Source organism: Anolis carolinensis, unplaced genomic scaffold (genome assembly GCF_035594765.1).
Source record: "Anolis carolinensis isolate JA03-04 unplaced genomic scaffold, rAnoCar3.1.pri scaffold_7, whole genome shotgun sequence".
Classification (NCBI taxonomy): Eukaryota; Metazoa; Chordata; class Lepidosauria; order Squamata; family Dactyloidae; genus Anolis; species Anolis carolinensis.
In genome coordinates this window covers 24,795,235-24,807,353 of record NW_026943818.1, presented here as the reverse complement: position 1 = coordinate 24,807,353, position 12,119 = coordinate 24,795,235, and the positions used below count along the sequence as shown (strand labels likewise).

At 38.8% G+C, this 12,119-nt stretch overlaps 1 protein-coding gene across 3 annotated transcripts in view; it reads right to left on the bottom strand.

Annotated features, from left to right (window-relative positions):
• Positions 1-226: 226 nt before the first annotated feature.
• The window catches only part of LOC100562186 (hepatocyte nuclear factor 1-beta), a 68,698-nt gene continuing 56,805 nt past the window's right edge, over positions 227-12,119 (bottom strand). For all 3 annotated transcript variants that reach the window (XM_062960116.1, XM_062960115.1, XM_062960117.1), the window contains exons 7-9: positions 11,130-11,321; positions 9,434-9,552; positions 227-768 (exon numbers count right to left, since the gene is read on the bottom strand). In XM_062960116.1, coding sequence (XP_062816186.1) covers positions 748-768; positions 9,434-9,552; positions 11,130-11,321 — 332 coding nt within the window. In that variant the 3' untranslated portion in view covers positions 227-747. The remainder of the gene's footprint in view (positions 769-9,433; positions 9,553-11,129; positions 11,322-12,119) is intronic.

Here is a 12,119-nt window from a genome sequence, read left to right as displayed (position 1 = left end):
AGCCTTCAACAACACGTAGAGGCATTACTTTTCTTTCAATCCTCGTACTTTTGGGGTGACACCGGGTCAGTCCTTTCCTGTACTCTTTCGAAGGCAGTTGTTATCCGGTTGCCCCGCCCCCCACCCCCCAACTGGGTTGCAAATCACATCCTGCCCTGACAAGACCCCAAAACAAGATGCAATCTACGTACAAACGTTGGACAATAGCACTGAACTCCTTTGTACATCCATTGGACAAAGTGGATTTCCTTTAATATAAATCTCTGTGGGTCGGCCACGGGAAAGGGAAGGGAAAAGGGAAGCCGCGGGAAGGGGATTTTTCTCTCTCTCTATGTACATATCGGTTGGCTCAGTTCGACAGCCCCCAGTTTCTCTCTCTTTCTCCAGTCCGTCCCAGCAGAGGACCGTGTCTCTTGTATAAATACGATTGATCTTCCGCTTTGCGTTCTCGCCAAAGCTCCTTCTCCGCTCTTTGTTCTTTCGCCTCTCGCAACAATGCCCTTGGGGAGGAAAATACTTTCAAAAAGTCTCAGGAGGGAAAAAAAACTACGGGGAAAGCTCTGCCGTGGAGGACCAGATCCGTGCGGACACCGTTTTGCATCTTCTGGTGCGGACGATGCCAGGCGATCTCTCCCCTGTTCGGCCCGCCGGGCCCCGAGACGCCATCAAGAGTCTCTGGCAGGATGAGGCCGAACACAAAACCGTTTCCGGATGGTAGACGCAAAGGAAGTGGCCTCTGGAGCTGCATCACCAAGCTTGTAGTGGACACTGGAGGGAAAATGACAGGGAAAGCGGGAGGAACGGGTTAGAAAGGGGGTCTCGGTCTCATTTTCATCAAGGGTCACGTCTGTCTTACGGTTGCCTTCAAAGAACCGTTGAAGCCATGGATGGAGAACCCAGGCACAGAGAGAGACAACTATCCACTGCTATCGTTTCCCAAGGTCCATACACATACAAGGTACATTTACACTATGGAATGAATGCTCTTGCACCCCACTTTAAATACCATAGCTCCATACTATGCGTTCCTGGGAGTTATCGTTTCCCAAGGTCCATACCCTTCTCTGGGTGCACCTGCACTGGGGAATAAATGCACTCAGGACCTACTATAATAATAATAATAATAATAATAATAATAATAATAATAATAATAATAATTATTATTATTATTATTATTATTATTATTATTATCTATATATATAATAAAAGTGAAATCGGAGTATGTATCAGCGTTCGGATTGGCCTGGCGGAATATGTGCTCGCGTTTTGATTGGCCGCCACTATCCCAGGCCACTGAGACCAACAGGAATGACGGATCTGCACCAAACTTGGCCCACTTCATCCCCACGATGCACTTGATGACCTGCTGCCATTTGGGGGAGGATGGACCACAGATGATGGGATTTGCAGTACTTTCAAACACTTTAACTCCCACAGACTACTGCAATGCCCACCAATGATAGAAATGGACCAAACTTGGCACACAGAACTCCTGTCGACCCCTTGACATCCTGATGTATATTGGGGCAGGATGGACCAAGGATGATGGAATTTGCAGTACCTTCCCTCACTTCTTGAGACCACAGCAACTGCCACAAATCACACAACTGAACCAAACCAGGCACACAGATCCCAAATGACACACTTCACATGCTGCAGCAGTTTGACGGAGGGTGGACCAAGGATTATGGGATTTGCAGTACATTCATCCAATTCACCTCCCACAAACCACTGTGATGCCCATGAATGACAAAACTGTATCAAACTTGACACGCAGGTGCAGGGTAGCCCACTTTACATCCTGGTGCAGTTTGGGGGAAGAGGGACCGTGGATGAGGGGACTTGCACTATCTTCACTCACTTCCTGGGACTACTGTGACCCCCACCAATGACTGATCAAGACCAAACTTGGCACATAGAGCCACCATGGCCCACTCTACATCTTGGTGAGATTTGAAAGAGCTTGGACCTTGGATGATGGGACTTGCAGTATATTCATTCACTTCCTGAGACCACTGTCACCCCCATCAATGTCTCATCAAGACCAAACTTGACACAGACAACAGCCAGGACTCATTCTACACCCAGTTGCAGTTTGGAGGATGATGGACCATGGACGATGGGACTTCCAATACCTTCACTCACTTCCTGAGAGCACCGCGACCCACACAAATGACTGATCAAGACCAAACATGGTACATGGAGCCCCCATGACCTACTCTACATACTGGCTCTGTTTGGAGAGGGATAAAAACTGGACGATGGGACTTGCATATGGGAGTTGGAGCTCACCCGCACCCACTGAACCCACCTGACATTGGATATAGGCTACACTTGGAACACAGGCAAACAATGCCTTTCTCAAATGACCCGGGCACCGCCGGGTCTCCAAGCTAGTTATTAATAAAAGTAGGTCCAACTGCATTTATTCCCCAGTGCAGGTGCACCCAGATAAGGGTATGGACCTTGGGAAACTATAGCTCCCAGGACTGCACAGCACTGAGACATGGAATAATAATAATAATAATAATAATAATAATAATACTCAAGATAGAACTTCAAAGACTCTGGCAGAAAGCAGTGCAGGTGGTCCCGGTGGTGATGGGCACATTGGGTGCCGTGCCAAAAGATTTCAGCCGGCATTTGGAAACAATAAACATTGACAAAATTACGATCTGCCAACTGCAAAAGGCCACCCTACTGGGATCTGCATGCATCATCCGAAAATACATCACACAGTCCTAGACACTTGGGAAGTGTTCAACTTGTGACTTTGTGATATGAAATCCAGCATATCTATCTTGTTTGCTTTGTCATAATAAAATAATAATAATATTCCATGTCTCAATGCTGTGCAGTCCTGGGAGCTATAGTTTCCCAAGGTCCATACCCTTCTCTGGGTGAACCTGCATTGGAGAATAAATGCAGTCGGGACCTATTATTATTATTATTATTATTATTATTATTATTATTATTATTATTATTATGCAATGTCTCCATGTTGTGCAGTCCTGGGAGCTATAGTTTCCCAAGGTCCATATCCTTCTATGGGTGCACCTGCACTGGAGAATAAATGCAGTCTGGACCTATTATTATTATTATTATTATTATTATTGACACAACGACGTTGTATGACACAGCAAACAAGATAGATATGCTGGATTTCGTTTCACAAAACCACAAGTCGAACACTTCCCAAGTGTCTAGGACTGTGTGATGTATTTTCGGATGATGTGTGCAGATCCCAGTAGGGTGGCCTTTTGCAGTTGGCAGATCGTAATTTTTTCAATGCCTATTGTTTCCAAATGCCGGCTGAGATCTTTTGGCACGGCACCCAGTGTGCCCATCACCACCGGGACCACCTGCACTGGTTTCTGCCAGAGTCTTTGAAGTTCAATCTTGAGGTCCTGATAGCGGCTGAGTTTTTCCTGTTGTTTTTCGTCAATGTGACAGTCACCTGGGATGGCAACATCAATTATCCAAACCTTTTTCTTTTCCACAACTGTGATGTCTGGTGTGTTGTGTTCCAGAACTTTGTCAGTCTGGATTTTTTATTTTTTTTTATTATTATTATTATTATTATTATTATTATTATTATTATTATTATTATTATTATTATTCCATGTCTCAATGCTGTGCAGTCCTGGGAGCTATAGTTTCCCAAGGTCCATACCCTTCCCTGGGTTCATTTACAGTACTGAAAGAATGCCCTTGCACCAGTCATTGAATGCCACGGCTCCGGACGATGGAGTCCTCCTGGGAGTTATAGTTTCCCAAGGTCCATACCCATCCCTGGGTGCATCTACACTGTGCAATGAATGCAGGTGGACCTTACTTTAAATGCCACGTCTCTGCCGGTGGGATTCCCAGCCTTTGTAGTGACCGAGGAGGAAGGAGGAGGAGAAAGCCTCCCGACCGGATCCCCATCAGTCAGAGCAGCCAGGCCCATCGTGGGAGCTCCCGGGGAAGACCATTTCCTCCGAAAGGCTCTATCGATTCATCTGCCGGGCACTCAACCCTGACGTTGCCCTTGATGGATGGCTCCCTCTTGCCCTCCCATTGACTCTGAGGCTTGCCCTGTCGAAACAAGCCTGTCTCACTTGGAGAAGGCATCTCCGCATCCCGACGGAGCAAGATGCTACTTGCTCGGCGGTGCCAGGGCCCCGATAGTCATAAATAAGCACTTGGTTATGTGGCATCAGAGCAACAAGGCTTCCAAATGCCGCTATTTTATTACAGGAGTTTATTTGCGCGAGTGCTATCAACAGGGACTTCCTGAAAAGGCGGCTTTGGGTTGCGTGACTGCCATGGTGTGAATGAGCGGATTTTATAGGGCCGAATTTGGCCCCCGAAATGCTAGACTTCAATTCCTGTATTATTATTAAATATCATGAGACTACAACTCCTGTATTATTATTAAATATCATGAAACTACAACTCCTGTATTATTATTAAATATCATGAGACTACAACTCATGTATTATTATTAAATATCATGAGACTACAACTCCTGTATTATTATTAAATATCATGAGACTACAACTCCTGTATTATTATTAAATATCAAGAGACTACAACTCCTGTATTATTATTAAATATCAAGAGACTACAACTCCTGTATTATTATTAAATATCATGAAACTACAACTCCTGTATTATTATTAAGTATCATGAAACTACAACTCCTGTATTATTATTAAATATCATGAGACTACAACTCCTGTATTATTATTAAATATCATGAGACTACAACTCCTGTATTATTATTAAATATCATGAAACTACAACTCCTGTATTATTATTAAATATCACGAGACTACAACTCCTGTATTATTATTAAATATCATGAAACTACAACTCCTGTATTATTATTCAATATCATGAGACTACAACTCCTGTATTATTATTAAATATCATGAAACTACAACTCCTGTATTATTATTAAATATCATGAGACTACAACTCCTGTATTACTATTAAATATCATGAGACTACAACTCCTGTATTATTATTAAATATCATGAGACTACAACTCCTGTATTATTATTAAATATCATGAGACTACAACTCCTGTATTATTATTAAATATCATGAAACTACAACTCCTGTATTATTATTAAATATCATGAAACTACAACTCCTGTATTATTATTAAATATCAAGAGACTACAACTCCTGTATTATTATTCAATATCAAGAGACTACAACTCCTGTATTATTATTAAATATCATGAAACTACAACTCCTGTATTATTATTAAGTATCATGAAACTACAACTCCTGTATTATTATTAAATATCATGAGACTACAACTCCTGTATTATTATTAAATATCATGAGACTACAACTCCTGTATTATTATTATTAAATATCACGAAACTACAACTCCTGTATAATTATTAAATATCATGAAACTACAACTCCTGTATTATTATTAAATATCATGAGACTACAACTCCTGTATTATTATTAAATATCATGAGACTACAACTCCTGTATTATTATTAAATATCAAGAGACTACAACTCCTGTATTATTATTAAATATCAAGAGACTACAACTCCTGTATTATTATTAAATATCATGAAACTACAACTCCTGTATTATTATTAAGTATCATGAAACTACAACTCCTGTATTATTATTAAATATCATGAGACTACAACTCCTGTATTATTATTAAATATCATGAGACTACAACTCCTGTATTATTATTATTAAATATCACGAAACTACAACTCCTGTATAATTATTAAATATCATGAAACTACAACTCGTGTATTATTATTAAATATCATGAGACTACAACTCCTGTATTATTATTAAATATCATGAGACTACAACTCCCGTATTATTATTAAATATCACGAGACTACAACTAATGTATTATTATTCAATATCATGAGACTACAACTCCCGTATTATTATTAAATATAATGAGTCTACAACTCCCGTATTATTATTAAATATCATGAAACTACAACTCCTCTATTATTATGAAATATCATGAGACTACAACTCCTGTATTATTATTAAATATCATGAAACTACAACTCCTGTATTATTATTCAATATCATGAAACTACAACTCCCGTATTATTATTAAATATAATGAGTCTACAACTCCTGTATTATTATTAAATATCATGAAACTACAACTCCTGTATTATTATTCAATATCATGAAACTACAACTCCTGTATTATTATTAAATATCATGAAACTACAACTCCTGTATTATTATTAAATAACATGAGACTACAACTCCTGTATTATTATTAAATATCATGAGACTACAACTCCTGTATTAGTATTAAATATCATGAGACTACAACTCCTGTATTAGTATTAAATATCATGAGACTACAAATCCTGTATTATTATTAAATATCATGAGACTACAATTCCTGTATTATTATTAAATATCATGAGACTAAAACTCCTGTATTATTATTAAATTTCATGAGACTACAACTCCTGTATTAGTATTAAATATCATGAGACTACAACTCCTGTATTAGTATTAAATATCATGAGTCTACAACTCCTGTATTATTATTAAATATCATGAGACTAAAACTCCTGTATTATTATTAAATTTCATGAGACTACAACTCCTGTATTATTATTAAATATCATGAGACTACAACTCCTGTATTATTATTAAATATCATGAGACTACAACTCCTGTATTATTATTAAATATCATGAGACTACAACTCCTGTATTATTATTAAATATCATGAGACTACAACTCCTGTATTATTATTAAATATCATGAGACTACAACTCCTGTATTATTATTATTAAATATCATGAGACTACAACTCCTGTATTATTATTAAATATCATGAGACTACAACTCCTGTATAATTATTAAATATCATGAGACTACATCTCCTGTATTATTATTAAATATCATGAGACTACAACTCCTGTATTATTATTCAATATCATGAGTCTACAACTCCTGTATTATTATTAAATATCATGAGACTAAAACTCCTGTATTATTATTAAATTTCATGAGACTACAACTCCTGTATTATTATTAAATATCATGAGACTACAACTCCTGTATAATTATTAAATATCATGAGACTACATCTCCTGTATTATTATTAAATATCATGAGACTACAACTCCTGTATTAGTATTAAATATCATGAGTCTACAACTCCTGTATTATTATTAAATATCATGAGACTAAAACTCCTGTATTATTATTAAATTTCATGAGACTACAACTCCTGTATTATTATTAAATATCATGAGACTACAACTCCTGTATTATTATTAAATATCATGAGACTACAACTCCTGTATTATTATTAAATATCATGAGACTACAACTCCTGTATTATTATTATTAAATATCATGAGACTACAACTCCTGTATTATTATTAAATATCATGAGACTACAACTCCTGTATAATTATTAAATATCATGAGACTACATCTCCTGTATTATTATTAAATATCATGAGACTACAACTCCTGTATTATTATTCAATATCATGAGACTACAACTCCTGTATTATTATTAAATATCAAGGGACTACAACTCCTGTATTATTATTCAATATCATGAGACTACAACTCCTGTATTATTATTAAATATCATGAGGCTACAACTCCTGTATTATTATTAAATATCACGAGACTACAACTCATGTATTATTATTAAATATCACGAGACTACATCTCCTGTATTATTATTAAATATCATGAGACTACAACTCCTGTATTATTATTAAATGTCATGAGACTACAACTCCTGTATTATTATTAAATATCATGAAGCTACAACTCCTGTATTATTATTAAATATCATGAGACTACAACTCCTGTATTATTATTAAATATCACGAGACTACAACTCCTGTATTATTATTAAATATCATGAGACTACAACTCCTGTATTATTATTAAATATCATGAGACTACAACTCCTGTATTATTATTAAATATCACGAGACTACAACTCCTGTATTATTATTAAATATCATGAGACTACAACTCCTGTATTATTATTATTAAATATCATGAGACTACAACTCCTGTATTATTATTAAATATCATGAGACTACAACTCCTGTATAATTATTAAATATCATGAGACTACATCTCCTGTATTATTATTAAATATCATGAGACTACAACTCCTGTATTATTATTCAATATCATGAGACTACAACTCCTGTATTATTATTAAATATCAAGGGACTACAACTCCTGTATTATTATTCAATATCATGAGACTACAACTCCTGTATTATTATTAAATATCATGAGGCTACAACTCCTGTATTATTATTAAATATCACGAGACTACAACTCATGTATTATTATTAAATATCACGAGACTACATCTCCTGTATTATTATTAAATATCATGAGACTACAACTCCTGTATTATTATTAAATGTCATGAGACTACAACTCCTGTATTATTATTAAATATCATGAAGCTACAACTCCTGTATTATTATTAAATATCATGAGACTACAACTCCTGTATTATTATTAAATATCACGAGACTACAACTCCTGTATTATTATTAAATATCATGAGACTACAACTCCTGTATTATTATTAAATATCACGAGACTACAACTCCTGTATTATTATTAAATAACATGAGACTACAACTCCTGTATTATTATTAAATATCACGAGACTACAACTCCTGTATTATTATTAAATATCACGAGACTACAACTCCTGTATTATTATTAAATAACATGAGACTACAACTCCTGTATTATTATTAAATTTCATGGGACTACAACTCCTATATTCCTTATTATTACACATCAGGACTAGAGCTGATGGGAGTTGTGGTACTGTAACTCCTGGAAGGATGGGATCATAGTGTAGAGCACACGTGTGAAACTCAAGGCCACGGGCCGAATCTGGGCCTCCAAATGCTAGACTACAACTCCGGTATTATTATTAAATATCACGACTAGAGTCCATGGACTGAATCTGGCCCTCCAAATGCTAGACCACAACTCCTGTTTTCACCTGCCTCCAATGCCCGCCAATCTGACCACACCAGGAAATGCTCATTCCGCACATTCTTGAACCCGGCCCCATTATTTTATGAGTCTGGCACACCAAGATGGGTGGCGTTGGCTTTCAAAAAAAAAAAAAACCCAACACAGAAAGTGCGGTGGCTTATCTGTTGAGAAGTTCAAGGCTTTCTCTCCCAACTATCTACCAATCGATAGAGGCCGCATATTTCCCACAGCCTCCAAAGTTAACGTTGACAAATAGGGAGTGGGGGGGAAAGGGGAGGGAGAAGGAGAAAAAAAGTCCTTTTGTATGCCCTGGAGTGATATTTCATGGCAACGGGGTCCCACTGTCAGTTTATGCTCCGCCACACGGAATGTGTGGCTTCAATTCAGAGGCCCCGTTTCTCGATTTTACCTGTTTACTGGAAGACATGTTGGTCAACGAAGTGATGCCGCTCGTATCCGTGACCACCATGGCCGAAGGGAAGCGGGACGTGTGGGAATACTGGGGGGGCTCCTGCTTGTGGGAGTACACTGGGGAGAAGGAAAGAAAACACACAAGACGTCCTGAAGGTTACACTCGGCATAGCACGACCCTCCGGAAATACGGTATATTAAAATTCAGTAGGATGGAGGTAGACTTAGTCATACAGGTGTCTGAACATACTAGAGAGGTTTTGGGGAGGATTCACCCTGATTTATAGGAGTTGTAGGCACTGGGATATATAGTTCACCTGCATTCTAAGAGCGCTCTGAACTCCACCAACGATGGACCTGGAACTCACTTGGCACACAAAACCCCCAGGACCAAGAAAAAAATACTAGAAGTCTTTAGAGGGATTTATGGGAGTTGTAGTTCACCTATATCCAGAGCTCACTACGAACCCAAACAATGACGGACCTAGACCTAACTTGACATGCATATCCCATATGCCCAGAGGTGAATACTGGTGGGTTTTGAGGGGAATTGGCCCAGAGATTTTGGAGTTGTAGGCACTGGGATTTATAGTTCCCTTGCAATCAGTGACTACTCTGAACTCCACCAAAGATGGAATTGAACCAAACTTGGCACATAGAAACTAGGCATGTCCGATCGATGAAAAAAAGTTTCAATTCTCGTTTCTCAAGTAGGGGGTGCTGGCGCTTTGATATAGAAAGTATTTCCGATTTTTTCACCCAAAAATTTCGGATATTTCCGAAAATTCGTAATGATTCTAAATGTTTCTAAAATGGCAGGCGCGTATGCGCAATCGCTACACACCAGGCTTGTATGGCAATCTTTCATGTGGACGCAGAGGACGTTAGCCCCCACCTTTGCGTCCATCGTGGAAGCTTCTGATTGGCTGGGGAGCGGCAGCCATATTAGGCTGTGCTAAGCTCCCATTCAAGGTAGGTTGCAGAAACAAAAAATATATTTTAAAAAATATATTAAAAAAAAATTTGGGGGAAAAAAATTAACGAAACATTAAGAGACAATTAGAGAATGGGCCAACAATGGTTCGAATTACATTGCTGGTTGCGCTGTGAGACAAAGTCTCGGAATGCGTATCAAAAAGCGAGAACAATCCGAAATAATTCCGATATACGATTCAAAACAATTTTTTGGACATGTCTAATCGATACCCCATGACCATCCAAACAATGATGGATCTGGACTAAACGTGGCATGCATACCCGATATGCCCAAATTTGATGGGATTTGAGGGGAACTGGCCTGGACACTTTGGAGTTTCAAGAACTGGGATGTATAGTTCGCCTTTTTTGGAGTTGTAGTTACTGAGATTTATAGTTCACCCACAATCCATGAGCACTCTGAAATCCACCAAAGATGGAATTGGACCAAATGTGGAACACATAGATCCCATGACCAGCACAAAATACTGGAGGTCACCTTGATTTAGGGAATTGTAGTTCACCTATGCCCAGAGAGCAACGTAAACCCAAACACGATGGATCTGGACCAAACTTGGCACATATACTTGAAATGCTGAAATTTGATTTCTGGAGGGGTTTGGGGAACTGACCTTCCTTTCTGGGAGTTGTAGTTCACCCACAACCAGGGATATTGGGGTACGTAGCCTCCCTCCCTCCATTTGCCACCCCATGCTTACTGTGCGAGTTCTGGAGCTGCGTCACGGTGGCCATGAAGGGCGGCTGGGCCATGGGGCTGGGCGACTGCTGCATGAGCGACTGCTGGTGCGGACTGTGCAGCTGCTGGGAGAACTGGACAGGCTGGAGGGCGGCCAAGCTGCTGGCCACGCTGTTGATGACCGGCACGGTTTGCGCTTGCGAGCTGTTTAAGCCTGGCAAGGAAAAGGCGGGAAGGGGTGCGTTAGGAGCTTCTAGCCAGAGCTCAGCTCATCATCATGAATGTATGGAAGAAATCACAGGAGTATTCATTTGATATCACATTACTGTTCTTGACTATCTCGGGGGGGGGGGGGGGTGGGAATCAAGAGATCAATTATCTAATGACAAGCCGAAAAGAAGCTCCGCTGTTAGCTCTAGCTCCTGCCAACCTAGCAGTTCGAAAAACATGCAAATGTGAGTAGATAAATAGGTACTGCCTCAGTGGGGAAAGGTATAAAGACACTCTAGGCAGTCATGCTGGCCACACAACCATTAGAATCCTCGGCTTGGAAATGGAGAAGAGCCAGAGCCAGAGATGAGCACCATCTCCAGAAACGGAAATGAAAGGAGAAGCCTTTACCTTTGTTTGTGTATTTGTGTCTCATTGTAACAAGGCATTGAATGTTTGCCTGTATCTGTTTTTATATGTACTGTAATGCGGTCTGAGTCCCCCCAGAGAGAAGGGCGGAATATTATTAATAATAATAATAATAATAATAATAATAATAATAATAATAATAAATCAGCTGATGACCCAAAATGCAGACTGTGCAAGGAAACCAACGAAACCATTGATCATCTCCTCAGCTACTGTAAGAAAATTGCACAGACAGACTACAAACAGAGGCACAACTACATGGCCCAAATGATTCATTGGAACTTATGCCTCAAGTACCACCTTCCAGCAGCAAAGAACTGGTGGGATCACAAACCTGCAAAGGCTGTGGAAAATGAGCACGCAAAGATACTGT